Genomic DNA, 20,907 nt, shown 5'->3' on the forward strand with positions numbered 1-20,907 from the left:
CATCTACTAGGGGAGTAGTACTATTTGGTGCACATAAGAGCATTCATGGGAACATTGTCCCATCCTAACACATCTCACACGCGGTACAAGACATTTACTAGGAAAAGGGACATGAAGCAATTTCCATGAGCAACAAGCCAGTCCGTAGCGGCGCATGAAGCAGCCACGGCGCGTCCAGCTGTGCACTGGCGTGTCCCTAGCAAAGCCAAAGGAAAGCCGAGGCTGAAACAGCACAGCTCATTCCGCCGGTCCCACGGGCCCCGCCAGCTTCGGTGCCCACGAGACCTTTCCGCACCAATCCCCGCCCGCCTAGTTTTAACACCCCCGAGAAATTCTAGCCACCTCCACCGCTGTCGCTGCAGCGCGTCCCCACCCCCCGCCGTACGCGTGAGACCCGGGGGCCCGGCCCGGCTCCCCACGCCGCCATCTGGGCCCGGCGGTCCTCGCCGCCAGCTTGCTTTGCACCTACCCCCGGTGCCAAGGCCACCGACACGTGGGCCCCCGCCCATCACACCGCAATCAGTCAAGCGCACACGCCTCCCTCCCTCCCTCCTTCCGCTCTCCTGCCCGCACTGACTCCGCGCACCAGAATAATCCCACCACACGACCGCGACCGCGACCGCCTCCTCGCCGGCGACGGGCAGCCGCTGGCCGGAGTGGGAGGGTTTTGCTCGTTGCGTCGTGGGCTCTTGCGTGGGAGGCGCGGCCGAATTCCTCTGACCGGGTCTCCTCGACGCCTTCTCTCGCGTTGCCGTGTGCCACCGAGTAGATTTTAAAAGGAAAGCCCCCTTCCTTTTCTTGTGCGGTAGTATCGGTCTCTGGGAGGTTAATCTAATCGGAGGCGGCTGCTTCCGAGGAGACCTTGTCGCCGCCGCCGACGCCCGCCGTCCCCCCTCGCCGAGCTAAGCTGCTGTTATGAGCTCACCCCAATCCTAGGGCTCTGCACGGCGTCGTCGGCTTCTCCAGGGGTTCCGCGGCGGAGATGGTGCCCAGCGGGCTCTTCGGCTGGGCTTCGCCGCACGTGCAGCCGCTCACGCCGGTGTCCGAGGTCTCGGAGCCGCCGGAGTCCCCGTCGCCGTACGGGGACGGGCCGTCGGGGGATGCTGGCGTCGGGGTCAGGGAGGGGGAAGGCGCCGACGACGAAGATGTGGAGGAGGACGAGGTCGAGCCCCCTCCCGCCGCGGTCTCCTTCTGGAGGCTGTTCGAGTTCGCCGACGGCCTCGACTGGGCGCTCATGGCCGCTGGCGCGCTCGCCGCCGCCGCCCACGGCGCCGCACTCGTCGTCTACCTGCACTACTTTGGGAGGTCCTTGAATTTGCTCGACTCTGAACGGATTCAGTCTGCTCTCCACGGCCGTAGCGACGAGCTGCTCAACCAATTCAAGCAGGTAAGCTGATGCTTCGGATGCTCGTCTCTTAATTGCACGCATGACAGGATCTGCTACCTGATATTTATTGCCGGAGCCAAATTTGTTATTCTTTAATTTTGCTATTATTGGGACTGGGAAGTTTTTTTTTGTAACTTTTTGCGCTTACTATACTTATGGGGGCTGGTATACTCTACATTTCTTATTTATTTGTGTGCTATTCTCAGTACATGTAAACCCTAAACCAGCTCATACTTAGTTTTGTCGTGTGCTGTTAGGTCACTTACACAATATTGATAACTAGGGCTCGGAAGATTTACCAGCTGAAAATTGTTCGTCGCACTGCAAAATTTTGTGCATAGCAGTTATATTTATGACTCAGATTACATATCATCTAGAATCAGTGCATTTGGAACTTTTGGATGTGAATTTTGCCATGAAATTATGCACATTCTAAGTTTGCGGGTTTGCTTGACGATGTGATATGTCTCCTTGGCTTCTAGCTGTGGCCTTGTGGGTGATTGGCTGATTGCGGCTGGAGGGCAGGTTCGGTTTTTGTGCACTTGTGCCTATGGTGTTAGGTATTGATACCAGCCAAGGGAAAAAGAAGCGCTAGGCGTTAATTGTGTGTTTTGCCACCGCCTTGCGCTTTTCTGACCAAAGCGCACATTAAGCGCTAGGAGTTTTGCGATTGCCTGGCACCTGCCTTTTTTTTTGTCATGGCAGGTATATGTTGGTGGTGTATTCTGGAATTCGGGTGTTGCAATTTCTTAGGCAGCGTTGATTTATTGTGCTGTTTGTCTAGCAGACTTAGAGGATTGCAGCATGGCAGGGCCTGAGGTTGTCTATTGGATTGAGTTGTATTGTTTTAGCTTTGCTGACAAGCCGGGATACACAAAACTTAACACATTGTGGCTGGTCCTGTTAGGTCTCATATTGGTGAATTGGTGCCTGTACATAGTGCTAATGGGATGCCATTAGTTTAGTTCTGTATACTTCAAGATGTGCATCTGGTGAAGATTTATCACATTTATACCAATTTTGGCTTTCCTTGATTGGGCAGGATGCCCGCAAAAAAATGGCTCTTATTGTTTACTCTTTTAATTGGTGACTGATGAAAATAGTGGGAACATGTGAAGAAGTGTCGATCACAACCACAGAAGAAGATGACATGAAGTTTTTTCCTGCTGGCCACTGGGGATCCCTATGTGAGAAGCAAGTGAGCAGGGTGAGGTGGTGGCTTGTAGTCTCACCTCAATATCTGTATTGGAGTCAGTTTTGTTGAGTTTCACTGTTGGCCTATGTCCTTTTAGCTAGTTCAACGTGTTTTCATTAGTCCTTTAAACAAGTGAGCCAGTCGTGGTGGGTCTTGTTAGGCTTTAAGCAGTAGTCCTGTTTGAAAGATTAAGCAGTGGTCCTGTTTGAAAGATAGTTATCATTGTGAAATGAGTTTTTCCAGTGAGTCTGGTTTCTTGAAGTCCAGGCAGTCAACCAAGAAAGGAGTTTATGATGTGAAAGTCTTCTTGTCTGTGTTCCCCTTCAAGCTCTCGGGTATGCTAGAGGAGAGGTGCCGAAAGTAAAAGTTTGAAAAAGACGACTAAACAAGTTTGCTCAAGATTTATTCATTATTAAATTTCCACCTCAGCGAATGGCTTGAGTTGAGAAGAGAAGGATGATTCTTTTCCAATAAATGAACTCAACCTCCAAAATTCAATTAATTAATTACTATACTAGATTAGCAATATACTCAGTGCTTCTAAACAATCTATTAACTAAAACAATCAACTATTAACTAAATAATCTATTTTAATCTAAAGGAGTGCAAGTATATGCACATGTTTTAGCACTTCTATTCAATGCATTCTACTGCCCAATCCATATACTTTTTTCTCTTACAATCTTCACATCTTATGCTGTTTCATTTGCAGCATGCTCTGTATATCATCTACATAGCTGCTGGTGTTTTTGTCGCGGGATGGATAGGTAAGTTATAAGAACCTTCGTTTAAATATTTTCTCGCTCAGCATGTGTATATACCTAATGTAATTTGTGATTCTCCAGAGGTATCATGCTGGATTCTCACCGGGGAAAGACAAACTGCTGTCATCAGATCAAGATATGTCCAGGTCTTGCTAAATCAAGACATGAGCTTCTTTGATACATATGGAAACAACGGTGATATAGTTAGTCAAGTTCTTAGTGACGTATTGCTGATTCAGTCAGCAATTAGTGAGAAAGTAAGTTCAGAGTGAATATGCTTTGACTGCTGTATGAGTATGTTCGCAGCATGAACTTCGATGGTCTGTTCTAACAACTCAGTGCTTTTGTAGGTAGGCAACTACATACACAATATGGCCACATTCGTCGGTGGTCTCATTGTTGGCCTGCTCAATTGTTGGCAAATAGCACTTCTAACTCTTGCCACTGGACCCTTGATTGTCGCTGCAGGAGGAATATCTAACATATTTCTCCATAGACTGGCTGAAAACATTCAAGATGCATATGCCGAAGCGGCTAGTATTGCTGAACAGGTTTCGTCCTGTGAACTTCTCCATGCTGTCCATTTCTTGCGCATTTGTTTACAAATATCCACCTTTTAACATTGAGAACACCATTTGCCAGATCAGATATTTCTCCACTCTTTGTATTGTGCATTGCACTATATTCTTGTAGCATGCACAAATAATATGTCCAAATATAATCGGTTCCGATTTTACTTGATAAAAACATGTGGATGTGCAGGCTACCTCATACATCAGGACACTATATGCTTTTACGAATGAAACTCTTGCAAAGTACTCCTATGCTACCTCACTTCAAGCAACTCTAAGATATGGAATTTTGATAAGTCTTGTCCAAGGAATTGGCCTTGGGTTTACCTACGGACTGGCCATCTGTTCCTGTGCTTTGCAACTCTGGGTTGGAAGACACCTAATTTCTCGTGGGAAAGCTGATGGTGGTCAAGTTGTGGTAGCTTTATTTGCAGTAATTTTGAGTGGCCTGTAAGTAACATAATCCTATACATTCCCCTGTTTCCCCCATCAAGAGTGTCTTTACCTAATACATTTTCCTGATTTTTAGTGGTCTGAACCAAGCAGCTACAAACTTCTATTCATTTGAGCAAGGGCGAATTGCTGCTTATAGACTATATGAGATGATAAGTCGTTCAACTTCAAGCACCAACCTGGAAGGGACCACTATATCCCAAGTGCAGGGGAACATCGAATTCAGAAACGTGTACTTCAGTTATCTCTCACGTCCTGAAATTCCAATTTTAAGCGGTTTCTTTCTCAGTGTACCAGCCAGAAAAACTGTTGCACTTGTTGGTAGAAATGGCTCAGGGAAAAGCAGCATAATTCCTTTAATGGAGAGGTTCTACGATCCAACGTTAGGTAACATCATTGAGAAGCATCTTTGATTTTCATCTCCAAGTTTCCCCATTTGCTAAGACAGCTCTTTTTATGTTTTCAGGGGAAGTCCTGCTGGATGGGGAAAATATCAAGAATTTGAAAGTAGAATGGTTAAGAAGCCAAATTGGTCTGGTTACACAAGAACCTGCACTGCTGAGTTTGAGCATCCGCGAAAACATTGCTTATGGAAGATTTGCTACCTTTGATCAGATAGAAGAAGCAGCCAAGACAGCACATGCTCATGGGTTCATCAGTTCACTCGAAAAGGGATATGAAACACAGGTAATGGCAGTGCCAAATAATTAGGCATGGATGCTCCAGTCCATTTTGTTCATTCTGATTTTATTTACCTCCCTAGGTTGGTCGAGCTGGTATGGCGTTGACTGATGAACAGAAGATCAAAATTTCCATCGCTCGTGCTGTGCTTTCGAGTCCATCAATTCTCTTACTTGACGAAGTCACGGGAGGACTTGATTTTGAAGCTGAAAAGGCTGTGCAAGGAGCATTAGATGTTCTCATGCTGGGAAGGTCGACCATTATAATAGCTAGGCGCCTTAGCCTCATTAAACACGCTGATTACATAGCTGTAATGGAGGAGGGACATCTTGTTGAAATGGGGACACATGATGAATTGCTAAACTTGGATGGCCTTTATGCTGAGCTTTTGAGATGCGAGGAAGCAACAAAACTTCCTAAGAGGTAAGCTGTTTTTTCTGGACAATTTCCTGGTAAGAGTGAGTTTGCATTGGTTTAGATTTAGTATTACATTGTTTTTCAGTCTAGACTAGCCAAGTAGCTGGCACAAATATAAGAAATAAAACTCTGTCCAGTCCTGGATAATTAGATACTTGTTTATATGCTAATTTCTAAAATATACCTTAATGCTGTGAGCATCCAGCTACTTGCTGAAGAAATAGCGATTAACCTGGTTGTTCTTACTTTGTTCCAGCTGTGCTAGATTTGCACTATTTAACCAGAGCTACTATATTTACTCTGTCAATCTTTCTCAGGATGCCCACCAAGAATAGCAGGGAACGCAAGTCACTCCAATTTGAGGATCCACCGATCAGCCAAAATTTTCAAGAATCATCCTCTCCTAAGATGGCAAAATCACCTTCTCTTCAAAGAACACATGGCATGCTTCAATTTTGGCGATCAGACACCACCAGAAATTCCCATGATTCACCAAAGGATCGAAGCCCACCTCCAGAACAAACTACAGATAATGGAATACCTTTAGTTGCAACTGAAAGAGCACCATCCATCAAGAGACATGACAGTTTTGAAATGGAATTGCCCAACCTTCCGAAAGTTGACATCCATCCCATACAACGGCAATCTTCAAAGAATGCAGGACCTGACTCGCCTATATCTCCTCTTTTGACTTCTGATCCAAAAAATGAGCGTTCACATTCACAAACTTTTAGTAGACCACAGAGTGAACGGGATGATACAAGTTCTGAACAAAGTGAACCTGATGAATTGCAACATCACAAGCCACCATCATTTTGGAGACTGGCAGCACTTAGCATTGCTGAATGGCCTTATGCTCTCTTAGGCACAATTGGTGCTGCTATATTTGGCTCATTTAATCCACTGCTTGCTTACACAATAGCACTTACAGTGTCGGCATATTATCAAATAGAAGTTAGTGACATGCGCCATGAAGTGAACAGGTGGTGTTTATTCATAGTAGGAATGGGTGTTATTACAGTGCTGGTCAACTGGTTGCAACATTTCTATTTTGGAATTATGGGGGAGAAGATGACTGAACGTATAAGAAGAATGATGTTCTCCGGTATGCTATCTGTGCCTTTATACATATGAGCTGCTTTTTTTTTTTGTAGTCTGCTGCAATCATGAAGTTAGATTGGATCTTCTAGAATTCCACACTAATTTAGTTCTTTCACAGCAATGCTGCGCAATGAGGCTGGATGGTTTGACAAAGAGGAGAACAGTGCTGATACACTATCCATGCGCCTGGCAAACGATGCTACATTTGTCCGTGCTGCATTCAGTAACCGTCTTTCCATATTCATACAAGACACTGCTGCGATTTCTGTAGCTCTTCTCATTGGAATGTTGTTGGGATGGCGTGTGGCGCTTGTTGCACTTGCAACTTTACCTGTTCTTGTTATCTCTGCCATTGCACAGGTAATACAGCCTGAAGGTTTTTTGGTCTGTTCTATTATCAGTTTATCACCTCAAAAGTCTGATACGGAGTAGCATATTTTGGCATGTTAACAGAAGTTGTGGTGTCTGTTGGCGAGACCATTGAGCATTTTTGTGTATACTGAGAGTTCGGATCCGAAAACCCTTAAATATATCACACAGGGCCTTTTCGGAAACAAAATACTGGGGTTGATTCAAGTGTTGCCTAGGTTATTTTTATATTACCTTGTGGATGTTAAAACTTAAAAAGGGACCCATACAAGTCAAGTCTAAGAAAGCATACTCACTGGGCCCTGGATGGTTTGGAAATTGTTACTTGAACATGTGGCTCTAGTATATACCACCTTGCAAATATGATCTTTATTATCTGTTAAGGGTCAGTGACATTTCAAACTTTAGAATTATTTTTGATCCTGTTACAAATGGCCTTTCCTGTCAATAATCTACACGATCTGCACTCTCTTTCTATAGCCACATATTTGGTATTCCCTAATAATACAGTGTCCGTATAATTATTTAATTGCCTGATCTGTTAAACACTGAAATTTGCAACACTAATCTTGAACTGCATGCATATCTTTCACAGTTTGGCATTCAGTAACTTGAGACTACCCACAGTGGGAGTAACATAGGTAGTAACATCACACATATCTAGATAAAATAGATGACGTGGCAAGTAATAAATGAAGAAAGAGAGGGAAGTAGTAACATAGCTAGTTACTAGTAGTATGAGTAGAGGACGGGGCGTCGACCCGTTGGCTGGGTAGCTGAGGTTGCTGCCAGCCCACCCGAGTTCGAGTCCCGGCACGGACGCGCGGTGCACACGGAGTTTCTCCTATAAAGAAAAGCCAACGAGGGTTAGCCCTTGGGTTGGTCTCATTTTTTTTTATTTTTTTTAATTCTTTTTAGTAGTATGAGTAACATCACACATATCAAGGCAAGATGTGTCTATAGCCTAATAAATGAAGTGTTGCATGTTACCATACTTATGTTACTTCCCACTATAGAGGTAGTAACATAGACTAGTAACATACGCATGTTACTAGTCTATGTTACTACCCATTGTGGCTAGTCTGATACTGGGTATTTTATGTTAGAACTGGTGCAAATAGGCATGTTCTAAATTGATATGATAAACCATTTTACAGAAATTATGGCTTGCTGGCTTCTCAAAAGGAATCCAGGAGATGCATAGAAAGGCTTCATTAGTACTTGAAGATGCAGTCCGTAACATTTACACCGTTGTTGCTTTTTGTGCTGGAGACAAGATAATGGAACTCTACAAATTACACCTTTGTAAGATACTGAAGCAAAGTCTTGTGCACGGGTTGGCTATAGGCTTCGGTTTTGGTTTCTCGCAGTTTCTTCTTTTTGCCTGCAACGCCCTCCTTCTGTGGTACATTGCCACCTCAGTGGACAAGCAGCGCCTGACAATAGCCACTGGGCTAAAACAGTACATTCTGTTCTCATTTGCATCATTTGCATTGGTGGAGCCCTTTGGACTTGCTCCATACATACTTAAGCGGCGGAAGTCTCTCACTTCAGTGTTTGAAATTATTGACCGAGAGCCAAAGATTGATCCTGATGACAACACTGGCCTGAAACCACCCAATGTCTATGGGAGCATTGAATTCAAGAATGTTGATTTCTCCTATCCAGTTCGCCCAGAAATCTTTGTGCTGAGCAATTTTAATCTTAAGGTGAGTGGTGGGCAAACAGTTGCAGTGGTAGGTGTTTCAGGATCCGGGAAGAGCACTATCATTTCGTTAATTGAGAGATTTTATGACCCAATGTCTGGCCAAGTTCTGCTGGATGGCCGAGATCTGAAATCGTTCAACCTGAGATGGTTACGAAGCCACATGGGCCTAATTCAGCAAGAGCCCGTCATTTTCTCGACAACAATAAGGGAGAACATTATATATGCAAGGCACAACGCAACGGAGGCTGAGATGAAGGAAGCTGCAAGGATAGCAAATGCTCATCATTTCATTAGTAGCTTGCCACATGGCTATGACACTCATGTGGGAATGCGAGGGGTTGATCTGACACCTGGGCAGAAGCAACGTATTGCCATTGCTAGAGTGGTTTTGAAGAATGCGCCGATATTGCTGTTGGACGAGGCCAGCTCTGCGATCGAGTCTGAATCAAGTAGAGTGGTACAGGAAGCTCTTGACACATTGGTCATGGGGAACAAGACGACGGTCCTGATAGCGCACAGGGCAGCGATGATGAAGCATGTGGATAACATTGTTGTCCTAAATGGTGGTAGGATAGTTGAGCAGGGCACACATGACTCTCTGATGGACCTGAACGGTCTCTATGTTAGATTGATGCAGCCCCATTTTGGCAAGGGCCTTCGCCAGCATCGGCTAGGCTAGGCTAATGTAATTAATGTTGGGTTTGTTAGGTGTAAATTATGTTAGGGCATGACCAAGTTCCCCTGTCGCTCTCTGTCCAGCCACGTAGCTCCATGGTTGGAGTTGCTGGCGATGTTCCGAATGCGCAGAAGGGTAGCTTGGTCTTGACAAAATTTTCGACTGGAGATTGAGATGACTAGTTGTGTTGAATCTGTAGGGAACTTTTATCCTGGAAATAGGTAGCAAGTTTGGTGGGAGGGCATTGTAATTGTTGTAATATATGAGTTGCAAACATTCTTTGGGAGGCTCTGCGCACTCGATTCATTTCACCTTTGTAATGCACCGATTTGATGATTCAGGTGTGTGTAAAGAGAATTGTTCTTATAATAGGTTAAATTCTTGGTGATTTCATGAATATGCCTGTTTGGCGATGATTGTATGAATTGTCGTTTGTTCGTGTGTGGATTACCCCGTGGAAACAAGAACAGCCCTGACGAACTGTCCTAGGATCATACTCCCTCTGGATCCTCAATATGGTTTTAAAGAAGTAAATTTTGACCACTAATTCATGCATACTGGTTCTACTAGATTCGTACAAGCTTGAATAGCTCGATGTATGAGCAATGCAGATTCGTTGAGTTGGGTTCCTCCGGCCTCAGGCCGTGACACCAGGTTTCGCCCGCGTTGCAACGGTCGGATGGTGCCGACGGACATCAAGAGCTTGCGCAATCAGGCGTTCAAGTCGTAGATCTTGAAGGAGTCGGCGACGACTTTGAGCCTGTTGCGCAGCCTGCTCCACCGCCGCTCGTTCGCCGTCACGATCAGCGTGTAGTACCTCCCTGCCAAAACCAACACCAACTCAGCTTCGTGTCCACCGGAGGGGAAACATATGATCAGAATCCCCATGAACGTGTACCGTTTCCGATGGCGACCGTCGCAAACGCCGACACGCCGTAGCCCGGCGCCTCCAGATCGTACTCAAATGTCCAGTAGTTCCTGCCATCCACCGTACGCTGCCAATTTACAGCACAACAAAGTAAGAAACTGCTCGTTTTTCCAATCTTTGCAGCGTAGCAAATCGGGAATTCTATGGCTGTCGATGAGATTCGGCAACTAAAAATTGCAATGCAAGCAGTGGATGAAACGGCAAACCTCTTGCATTTCATAGATCGTTGGTATCTGGTTCGGGGCAGCGTACACTTCGGTTACCAAATTGAAGATCGCCTGAGGGAAGATGAAGCAGTGGTCAGAAGAAAGGGAAGACAAGATCTGGTCCAAAGTCGAGAAAATCCAGGCGAAAGGCTACCTACCTCATCCATTGGGCCTAGGTCACGAATGTCTGTTTTCTGAGTAGGAATGAAGGCCACACGGACAGACTGCAGCTGCACATTACGGTCCTTGAACGCTGAATCATGGCCCAAGAAGTCGAAATCCTGACATGAAGCACCCGGGGGAACAAAAGCTTTATGTGAAATCCAAGAGCCAAGCAAAAAAACTTATTTGGCATCTGACTTGTCCTTCTTGCACACTAATTTACTATACTAGTAAACATGACAAATTACCCTCCAATCAGCTGGGTAGAGGTACGAATATCCGTCGTTTGCATCGACGTAGGAGCGGTAGTTCTTTGGTACTTCTGAAATCTAGGAACAACTCCAGTTAGCATTAGCTCACACAATCCTACATGCTACTCCAATATTTAACAAGTTGATAACTTGCATGGTTGCATATCGGCTGCCATGGAAGTGAAACTGAACAATTAACAATGGGCATACCTTCAGCATATGCAGAGCTGCTGTTTAACAGGACAGTGGATAATGCCCCAGCACCAAGCAGTGCCAATCTCCTTTTTGTGACCTCTACAATAAGGTCGGGAAGAGAGATTCTATCAACAAATTTTCCTGTGCCAACCTTTTAAAACACATTGAGATAAACAGCAGACGAGAATTACTCTTCTCATCCGAGGATGCTTCGCTCGAGCTCGCGTTCACCACCGACGGAGGAGCCCCATTCAGCCTTGCAGTAGCTGTACAGTTCGGCGCAATCAACTGAAGACAACACCGAGTTCTAAGTCCAGGAACGAAATCAAGAGAAGGATGATAACAGGGTTCATTCAAGCACACACCTGTTTGGAAATCAAGCTCTGCAGGCTTGCCATTTCACCTTCAGTGGAGCTCTGATCCTAGCCTGCCCCAGGTTGGTTGGCTATCTGCTGGACTGTGGTCCGTAAGCTTCTCCATGTGTTGCGTGCGTGGGTGGAAGCCAAGGCTGCCAGCTCAGCGTTTCCATTATCCTTTTCAAAACCTTTTGTTTCATTGTTTTGTACTGGCCACCGGCTGACAAAAGGGGACCATTCATTCCCTTCTGATGGATAGTACTACCTCTTTCCTGTGGTGATTTTCTTCGTTTCCTGTGGTTTAACGACATAGATGGAGACATAATCTGTAGAGATGCAAAAGTCATCTCACCACAGAATTTGCAGAAATGCAAAAGCCATCTCACTGCAAAGGGATATGTTACAGACTTGTAGTACTGCTTACCACTAGGGACTCTTTGGATTGCCGTATTTTTTTATCCCTCCAGAAGTTCCAAAGAGGCCCCGAGTTCTGAATTTGATCAAAGCATGGTGGTACGAGGAAAACGAATATCTGCTCTTACAGCGAGGTTTGCTCATGCAGAATCTCCAGTGTGACAACATAGAAAACTGGCAAGACATGTCAAGCGCCAAAGAAATCCGTAGATACTGCATCGGAGCAAAACTGCAAGCACATTATCACTTGGATGAAAACCTGAGTATCGTTTGTTCCAGATCATACTTATCAAAAAGATATCAAAACATTTAAAAAATCCAGGTTACATATATTCGTGCCACAACGATAAGTCGATAACTGACAGCATTATACAACAACAGTTACATAATTGAAGGCTATTCCTTAGGAGCAGGCTTCACCAATCCTAGCCCAGAACCACTCCCTAAATACTTGAAGTTCTTAGCCTCTAGGTGGTCATCGTGCGCGGCAAAACCCGTTCCTCCTTTCTCTAAATTAATCAAATTCCTCTCTTTGCACGGTTTGTTGCACATTAAGCAGACCTTATCTGTTGCTACGAACTTGTCCGAGCACTTCTTGCAGAAAACATGGCCACATGTGCTGATCGCCACGAGGGACATTGTGTTTGTGAGATTGGACTTGCAACTGGGGCAGATGTAGCTTTTCTCCACTGACTTACTGCTCTTCTGACGAGCGTTCTCCTCGGTGAAAGAAATAGGGAAGAGTGATTTCAGCTTGAGCTTCTCCTGCCCCTCGGGACAGATTGTGTCAGTACAAGGAGCATCTACCTTGACAGTAGCTTCGGGTGTAGCTGACGGAAGCCAGAACGCCTTCATGGTGCGTAGGGCTTCCTCTTCAAAGGAGGTAGTCTTCACACTGTTGGCTCCATGAAAACCATTCTTGTCTTGGGAACCACTGCGATCATAGTATTGGGGAACTGCTCCATGATTCTGCTGATCAAAAGCATCCAACTCCTTAGACTTTTGCAGCACCAGCTTCTCCTCCTCCTCTTCCTTCTCTTGCTTTTTCTGGGAATCATGAGCTATAAGCTTGCTGGAAGAAGGAAAAACGCTCAGAAATCCATACAATTTGGTTGAACAAGGAGGTAACTTAAGGGCAACTATAGCAATTTTGCATGTCCACTAAGAACAGGAACATAGATTCAAACTACTTCAGTGATCAATTGCTGAAATGTTGATGACAAATGATATGGGGAAGGTCGTAGTCTTTTGGATACCGAAACTATACTGATTTACTACCTCCTCCGTTCACAAATATATGATGTTCTAACTTTTTTTTTCTGAATCGAAGCTTTAGTGTGTTTGTTCACTCATTTCAGTCCGTATGTAGTCCATATTAATAAGATATCCAAAACAACTTATATTTGTGAACCGAAGGAGTTCATACTACTAGTAGAAATCCAATGATGAAGCAAGACCGTTTAATCTTGAAATTCAGGGATAAGCTCGTACAATACTAAGTAGTACTGGTAACATAACACCACCGATCCAAACACTGTACCCATGACAAACACCCATCCCAGGATCGAATTTGATTGTCACCTCAGATTCTTTCATCGCGCGACCTCCAGTGCCACAAAACTAAAACGCCGTGCTAAAAGGAGTTCTCATCGTACCAAGGAAAATGGCAAGCTACGGTAACCCCAACAAGCCGAGGAACCCTACAATCCTAGGAGCAGGAATGCGCATTTAAGCCCGCACTGCATCTGAGCGAAAACATACCAATTTCACAATCCTTGCTAACAAAATGCAAATTCCCTGGAATTAACCGGTCCTTGGATGACCAAGCAAAGAATAAAAAAGACATGCTGGTACCGCTTGATGTCCTTCTTCTGCGCGAGGAGGCACTCGAGGATGCACTCCTTGCAGAAGGTGTGGCCCTTGGGGCAGGCGAGCGGGTCGATGAGCGGCTTGAGGCAGAGGCAGCAGGCGTCGAAGGGCTTGATGGAGTCCTTGCCGAGCCGCTCCCGCTGGGTGCCGTACCCGAGCTTCCGCTTCTCCTCGTAGGTGAAGAAGGCGAGGTCGTTGTTGTTCTTCGAGTGCCGCTGCGGCATCTTCGCTGCGCTTCGCCTTCGTCCCCCCTTCCGGCCGGCGAGTGGAAGGCGATGCGGTCCTGCTCTGAGGTGGGTCGTCGAAGTGCTAACCCTAGATTTGACGGGGAGGAGAAGTCGGCGAGGTGATGGTTTGATCGGGTGGAGTGGAGACGAAGGACGGATCGGGCTGGGACTTGGGCAGTTGGGCTCAGTTCGGTTCCGTGTCTGGACTCTGGATTGGGCTGGGACTTGTGCGAGCCTCTCAGGCAGGGTTCTCTGACCGGCCCGTGTCATTTGACTTATGGGCAGGTGCGAGTTTCAGAAGGGCCACATAGTTTTTCCCCTCTTGTTAGGGTTTTTTCTTCTCCCGGGACGACTCCACCACGCCGCCGTCGAGATCGTCTTCCCCTACCTCTGTTTTGCCTTCCTTGACCCGTGCGCACGCACTAAAGAGGCTAGGACGGCGGAGGGTTAGGGTTCCATCAGTAGGGTCCGATCGGTTTTCATCGGAATAGGGTTCAGGATGTCATCCAACAAGGCTTCGGGGTCTGCTACGACGGATCAAGCAGATGCAGAGGATGTGGAAAAGCTGATGCAAGAGCTGGGACTGAAAGAGGAGGATCTGGACGATGTTGTTTTTGATGAGAAGGAGGTCCCGCCGGAGGCCGCGCGATGGGTTGCCCTGATTAGGGTTCACTCAAGCAAAACATATAGTCAATTTTGGTTCTTTAAGAACATGCGGGCGGCATGGGATCTTGCGCAGGAAGTAAAATTCAAGCCATTGGAAGACAACCTTTACACCGCCCAATTCTCGTGCTTGGGAGATTGAGAGAGAGTCACCCAGGACGGCCCCTGTCACTTTAGGGGCGATGCGGTGATCATCAAGCTATATAATGGACTTGTGAAACCCTCCACAGTTCAGCTTGACAGTATTGAAATCTGGGCTCAAATCCACGACGTTCCAGATCTGTGTGCACATCTAGTGCCGGCACTTGCGGCAAAGATTGGAGAGGTTCTCTTTGCTGAACCACCATCGCAGGATTTCAGAGGAAACTTTTATCGAGTCTGGGTAAGAATCAACGTGATGAATCCTTTGAAGAATGCAGTATCAATGATACGCGATGGGAAGCGCCAGATCTACCGGGCCAAGTATGAGAAGCTGCCTGATTGGTGTGTGGTGTGTGGTATGTTGGGGCCCCTTTTCAAGGAACACGGTACGGGTATTCATCCACCGTCAGCTTTGATCTTCAAGGACCTGCGTGCATCATGGACAATGAGGGCCGAGCGTGGACCTGGGAACGGGCGCGGCCGAAGAGGAGGACGTGGCGGAGGCCGCGGAAGGGAAGCACCAGAAAGCTCGCGCTATGATGGCTATGAGGATGATCTGAGGCATGGAGAAGATCTTGATGCTGATATGCAGGATGCTGAGAATAACAGAAAGAGAGCGTCCGAACTTGCTGCTAGAACAAGGCTGCCAGCGATAGAATCAGTTAGCACTGAACGGACTAGTCACTTGGCACTACCTCCTCCTGAGGTTCCTCCTAGCCCGAGTGGCAAACAGGATCCGAAGAGGGCGAAGGTGATACTGGAAGCAGAGAAGAACATGTTAAACATAGTTCTGTAGCGTGTCAGGGTTACATTACTTGCGCATATACATTAGGTAGTTAGGAAGGACATTTATCTTAACCATAGTCCTTATCTCTTCCTCTTTCTTCTTTCTCAAGATTGTAATCCGAACTACTGTATGCGCTATCCCAGGGAGGTGCGCCCCTGGTCTTTATAACACGCAGCAGCGCTCCCACGATGGGTAAGACGCTTTCGCCTATTCGCACATGGTAATCAGAGCCTCCTCTTCGAAACCCTAGCTTCTTCATAGTCCCAAGCCATGTCTTCCTCCAGCGCCGTCCAAAGCAATCTCTGCCAGGTCACGGAGAAGCTCTCCTGGACGAACTACGTCATGTGGCGAACTCAAGTTACGCCGCAGTTGAGGGGAGCTGGTCTCTTCGGCTACGTCGATGGAACGATGCCGGAACCCACCCGCCTCCTCGTCACCAAGGACAAGCACGGCAAGGAGTCGTACGAGCTCAATCCTCTCCACCCCATCTGGGTGAGGGAGGATCAGCAGGTGCTCGGCTACCTCCTCAACAACCTCTCCAAAGAAGTGCTGATCGCGGTGACCACGGTCACCACCGCGCATGCCCTCTGGGCGGCGCTTGCAGGCATGTTTTCTTCTCAATCCTTGAGTCGTGTCAACAATATTCGCACTGCCTTGAACAGAAGGGCACCCAATCGGTTGCTGCATACTACGCTCATATGCGTGGCCTTGCCGATGAACTCGCCGCGGCCGGCAAGCCCATCCAGGACGATGAGCTCATCTCCTACCTGCTGCATGGGCTGGATATGGACTACCAGCCCCTCGTCTCCGCCCTCGACGCTCGTGTCACGCCGGTCTCCCTCGACGAGTTGTATTCCATGCTGAGCAACTTCGATCAGCGCGTGGCTCAGTTTCACAGCACCGGCGGTGGCTTAAAGTCCTCGGCCAACGCCGCCATTCGCGAGCGCGGCTGGTACTCATCGCGCCCTCGCGGTCCTCCTCGACACAAGGGCAAGCAAGGCGGTGGCGGCTCCAGAAACTCCTCTCACGGTGGACGCCCCAACTTCACCAACAACAGGGGCCGTCGCGGCGGGGGTGGCAGCGGTGGCGGCTCGGGCAGATCACGTCCTGATGCTGTACATTGCCAGATCTGCGGCAAGCCTGGCCACACAGCCAAGGACTGCTGGTATCGTTTCGATGAAGACGAAGCCTCCTCTGATGAAGATGACAAGGTTGTTGCCGTCGCTGATGGGTCCTATGGCGTCGATACTAACTGGTATCTCGACAGTGGCGCCACCAACCACCTCACGGGGGAGCTTGAGAAGGTGACTCTTCGTGAGATATATCATGGCAAAGATCAAATCCACACGGCAAGTGGTGCAGGTATGAGGATAAGTCATATAGGTCATTCGGTTATACGTACCCCTGATAACCGACAAGTATAGGGGATCGTAACAGTTTTCGATAAGTAAGAGTGTCGAACCCAACGAGGAGCTAAAGGTAGAACAAATATTCCCTCAAGTTCTATCGACCACCGATACAACTCTACGCACGCTTGACGTTCGCTTTACCTAGAACAAGTATGAAACTAGAAGTACTTTATAGGTGTTTTTGGATAGGTTTGCAAGATAATAAAGAGCGTAAATAAAAGCTAGGGGCTGTTGTAAGTAGAGAAGCAATAAAGTAAATATAGCGAGTGTGGAAAAGTGGTGGTAGGAGTTGCGAAATTTTCCCTTAAGCAATTGACTACTTTACTAGACCGATAGCAAGCATTATGTGGGAGAGGCCACTGCTAGCATGTCATCCCTTACTTGAAATTCTATGCACTTATGATTGGAACTATTAGCAAGCATCCGCAACTACTAACGTTCATTAAGGTAAAACCTAACCATAGCATTAAGATATATTGGTCCCCCTTCAATCCCGTATGCATCAATTTCTATGCTAGGCTGAAGCTTCTGTCACCCTTGCCCTCCAATACATAGTCCTATCAACATACAACTAACCCTATGGTGTGATCCACGCGCGCGCTCATATGATGGGCACCAAAGGACAGCAACATAACCACAAGCAAATTAAATCAATCATAGCAATTCATCAACCACCGATAGGACAACGAAAATCTACTCAGACATCATAGGATGGCAACACATCATTGGATAATAATATGAAGCATAAAGCACCATGTTCAAGTAGAGGGTACATCGGGTTCCGGGAGAGTGGACCGCTGTGGATAGAGAGGGGAAGGTGATGGAGATGTTGGTGAAGATGGCGGAGGTGTTGGTGTAGATCGCGGTGATGATGATGGCCCCCGGCGGCGTTCCGGCGCCACCGGAAGCGAGGGGGAGAGAGCCCCCCTCCTTCTTCTTCTTCCTTGACCTTCTCCCTAGATGGGAGAAGGGTTTCCCCTCTGGTCCATGGTCTCCATGGCGTGGGAGGGGCGAGAGCCCCTCTGAGATTGAATCTGTCTCTCTGTCTCTCTTTGTTTCTGCGTTCTGTCCTGCTGCCTTTTCACCGTTTCGTATATATATGGAGATCCGTAACTCTGATTGGATTGAAACCTTCGCCGTGAATTTTTACCAAAAATTAGCTTTCTTGCGGCCGAAGAAGGGCATCAACTGCCTTACGGGTGGCCCACGAGGGTCAGGGGCGCGCCCCCCTGCCTCGTGGCCATCTCGGGCACCGTCTCGCGTGGATTTTTCTTTTGGAATTTTCCAAATATTTCAAAAATAAGCTCCGTCCGTTTTTATCCCGTTTGGATTCCGTTTGATATGGATATTCTGCGAAACATAAAACATGCAACAAACAGGAACTGGCACTGGGCACTGGATCAATATGTTAGTCCCAAAAATAATATAAAAAGTTGCCAAAAGTATATGAAAGTTGTATAATATTGGCATGGAACAATAAAAAATTATAGATACGATGGAGACGTATCAGCATCCCCAAGCTTAATTCCTGCTCGTCCTCGAGTAGGTAAATGATAAAAAAGATAATTTTTGATGTGGAATGCTACCTAGCATAATCTTGATCATGTATCTAATCATGGCATGAATATTAAGACACGAGTGATTCAAAGCAATAGTCTATCATTTGACATAAAAACAATAATACTTCAAGCATACCAACCAAGCAATTATGTCTTATCGAAATAACATAGCCAAAGAAAGCTCATCCCTACAAAATCATATAGTCTGGCTATGCTCCATCTTCACCACACAAAGCATTCAAATCATGCACAACCCCGATGACAAGCCGAGCATTGGTTCATACTTTTTAACGCGCTTCAGCCTTTTCAACCCTCACGCAATACATGAGCGCAAGCCATGGATACAGCACTATAGGTGGAATAGCATATGATGATGGGGGTTATGTGGAGAAGACAAAAAAGGAGAAAGTCTCATATCGACGCGGCTAATCAACGGGCTATGGAGATGCCCATCAATTGATGTCAATGTGAGGAGTAGGGATTGCCATGCAACGAATGCACTAAGAGCTATAAGTATATGAAAGCTCAAACTGAAACTAAGTGGGTGTGCATCCAACTTGCTTGCTCATGAAGACCTAGGGCATTTGAGGAAGCCCATAGTTGGAATATACAAGCCAAGTTCTATAATGAAAATTCCCACTAGTATATGAAAGTGATAACTCAAGAGACTCTCTATATGAACAACATGGTGCTACTTTGAAGCACAAGTGTGGTAAAAGGATAGTAACATTGCCCCTTCTCTCTTTTTCTCTCTCTCTTTTTTATTTTTTTATTTTCCTTTTTTTGGGCCTTCTCTCTTTTTTTTGGCCTTTCTCTTTTTTTTTTTCGTCCGGAGTCTCATCCCGACTTGTGGGGAATCATAGTATCCATCATCCTTTCCTCACCGGGGAAATGCTCTAATAATGATGATCATCACACTTTTATTTACTTACAACTCAATATTACAACTCGATACTAGAACAAAGATATGACTCTATATGAATGCTTCCGGCGGTGTACCAGGATGTGCAATGATCTAGCGTAGCAATGACATCAAAAAACGGACAAGCCATGAAAACATCATGCTAGCTATCTTACGATCATGCAAAGCAATATGAAAATAAATGCTCAAGTCATGTATATGATGATGATGGAAGTTGCATGGCAATACATCTCGGAATGGCTATGGAAATGCCATGATAGGTAGGTATGGTGGCTGTTTTGAGGAAGATATAATGAGGCTTATGTGTGATAGAGCGTATCGTATCACGGGGTTTGGATGCACCGGCGAAGTTTGCACCAACTCTCGAGGTGAGAAAGGGCAATGCACGGTACCGAAGAGGCTAGCAATGATGGAAGGGTGAGAGTGCGTATAATCCATGGACTCACATTAGTCATAAAGAACTCATATACTTATTGCAAAAGTTTATTAGCCCTCGAAGCAAAGTACTACTACGCATGCCCCTAGGGGGATAGATTGGTAGGAAAAGACCATCGCTCGTCCCCGACCGCCACTCATAAGGAAAGCAATCAAAGAACACCTCATGCTCTGACTTCGTTACATAACGGTTCACCATACGTGCATGCTACGGGACTTGCAAACCTCAACACAAGTATTTCTCAATTTCACAATTACTCAACTAGCACGACTCTAATATCACCACCTTTATATCGCAAAACTATTGCAAGGAATCAAACATATCATATTCGGTGATCTACAAGTTTTATGTAGGATTTTATGACTAACCATGTGAATGACCAATTCCTGTCATCTCTCTAAATAGATATAAGTGAAGCAAGAGAGTTTAATTCTTTCTACAAAAGATATGCCCATGATCTAACAAGTATAAGTGAAGCAAAAGAGCATTCTACAAATGGCGGTTGTCTATGTAAAGAGAAACAGGCAATCCAAACTTCAAATGATATAAGTGAGGCACATGAAGCATTCTATAAAGCCATACTCAAAGAATATAAGTGAAGTGCAAAGAGCATTCTATAAATAAACCAAGGACTATCTCATACCAGCATGGTGCATAAAAGAAAAATAAAAACTAAATGCAAAAGACGCTCCAAGATTGCACATATCACATGAATGAAACGGATCCGAAAACATACCGATACTTGTTGAAGAAAGAGGGGATGCCTTCCGGGGCATCCCCAAGCTTAGACGCTTGAGTCTCCTTGAATATTTACTTGGGGGTGCCTTGGGCATCCCCAAGCTTGAGCTCTTGCCTCTCTTCCTTCTTCTCACATCGAGACCTTCTCGATCATCGAACACTTCATCCACACAAAACTTCAACAGAAAACTCGGTAAGATCCGTTAGTATAATAAAGCAAATCACTACTCTAAGTAATGTTGCGAACCAATTCATATTTTGTTTTTGCATTGTGTCTACTGTAGTATAACTTTTTCATGGCTTAATCCACTGATATAAATC

General features: G+C 46.0%; 3 protein-coding genes across 3 annotated transcripts; 1 reads left to right on the forward strand and 2 right to left on the reverse strand.

Annotated features, from left to right (window-relative positions):
- Window positions 1-485: 485 nt before the first annotated feature.
- Window positions 486-9,720, forward strand: LOC109787569 (ABC transporter B family member 6). Its single transcript, XM_020346114.4, has 11 exons — window positions 486-1,387; window positions 3,295-3,349; window positions 3,428-3,603; window positions 3,697-3,897; window positions 4,109-4,368; window positions 4,448-4,758; window positions 4,838-5,058; window positions 5,135-5,475; window positions 5,787-6,574; window positions 6,689-6,930; window positions 8,097-9,720. Exons 1-11 carry the CDS (start codon window positions 983-985, stop codon window positions 9,324-9,326), a joined length of 4,230 nt encoding a protein of 1,409 aa, XP_020201703.1. The 5' UTR covers window positions 486-982; the 3' UTR covers window positions 9,327-9,720.
- Window positions 9,721-9,828: 108 nt separating this feature from the next.
- Window positions 9,829-11,595, reverse strand: LOC109787577 (photosynthetic NDH subunit of lumenal location 1, chloroplastic). The gene is made up of 8 exons (XM_020346121.3): window positions 11,431-11,595; window positions 11,257-11,353; window positions 11,081-11,164; window positions 10,868-10,941; window positions 10,616-10,738; window positions 10,458-10,529; window positions 10,222-10,318; window positions 9,829-10,144 (listed from the first exon to the last, which is right to left on the reverse strand). Exons 1-8 carry the CDS (start codon window positions 11,461-11,463, stop codon window positions 10,035-10,037), a joined length of 690 nt encoding a protein of 229 aa, XP_020201710.1. The 5' UTR covers window positions 11,464-11,595; the 3' UTR covers window positions 9,829-10,034.
- Window positions 11,596-12,121: 526 nt separating this feature from the next.
- LOC109787560 (E3 ubiquitin-protein ligase CSU1) lies at window positions 12,122-14,145 on the reverse strand. The gene is made up of 2 exons (XM_020346106.4): window positions 13,690-14,145; window positions 12,122-12,907 (listed from the first exon to the last, which is right to left on the reverse strand). The coding sequence occupies exons 1-2, from the start codon at window positions 13,926-13,928 to the stop codon at window positions 12,232-12,234; spliced, it is 915 nt and encodes a 304-aa protein (XP_020201695.1). The 5' UTR covers window positions 13,929-14,145; the 3' UTR covers window positions 12,122-12,231.
- Window positions 14,146-20,907: the final 6,762 nt, after the last annotated feature.

This window comes from Aegilops tauschii, chromosome 4, assembly GCF_002575655.3.
Source record: "Aegilops tauschii subsp. strangulata cultivar AL8/78 chromosome 4, Aet v6.0, whole genome shotgun sequence".
NCBI classification, from domain to species: domain Eukaryota; kingdom Viridiplantae; phylum Streptophyta; class Magnoliopsida; order Poales; family Poaceae; genus Aegilops; species Aegilops tauschii.

Excerpts from the sequence above, each read along its gene's own strand:
- LOC109787569 (XM_020346114.4), top strand. The coding sequence starts at position 983 with ATGGTGCCCAGCGGGCTCTTCGGCTGGGCTTCGCCGCACGTGCAGCCG. Across the intron at positions 3,604-3,696 it reads AGTCAGCAATTAGTGAGAAA|GTAGGCAACTACATACACAA; the intron begins GTAAGTTCAGAG and ends GTGCTTTTGTAG. Across the intron at positions 3,898-4,108 it reads CGGCTAGTATTGCTGAACAG|GCTACCTCATACATCAGGAC; the intron begins GTTTCGTCCTGT and ends GTGGATGTGCAG.
- LOC109787577 (XM_020346121.3), bottom strand. The coding sequence starts at position 11,463 with ATGGCAAGCCTGCAGAGCTTGATTTCCAAACAG. Across the intron at positions 11,165-11,256 it reads AGCATCCTCGGATGAGAAGA|AGGTCACAAAAAGGAGATTG; the intron begins GTAATTCTCGTC and ends ACCTTATTGTAG. Across the intron at positions 10,145-10,221 it reads GACGGTCGCCATCGGAAACG|GGAGGTACTACACGCTGATC; the intron begins GTACACGTTCAT and ends TGGTTTTGGCAG.
- LOC109787560 (XM_020346106.4), bottom strand. The coding sequence starts at position 13,928 with ATGCCGCAGCGGCACTCGAAGAACAACAACGACCTCGCCTTCTTCACC. Across the intron at positions 12,908-13,689 it reads CAGAAGAAGGACATCAAGCG|CAAGCTTATAGCTCATGATT; the intron begins GTACCAGCATGT and ends TCCTTCTTCCAG.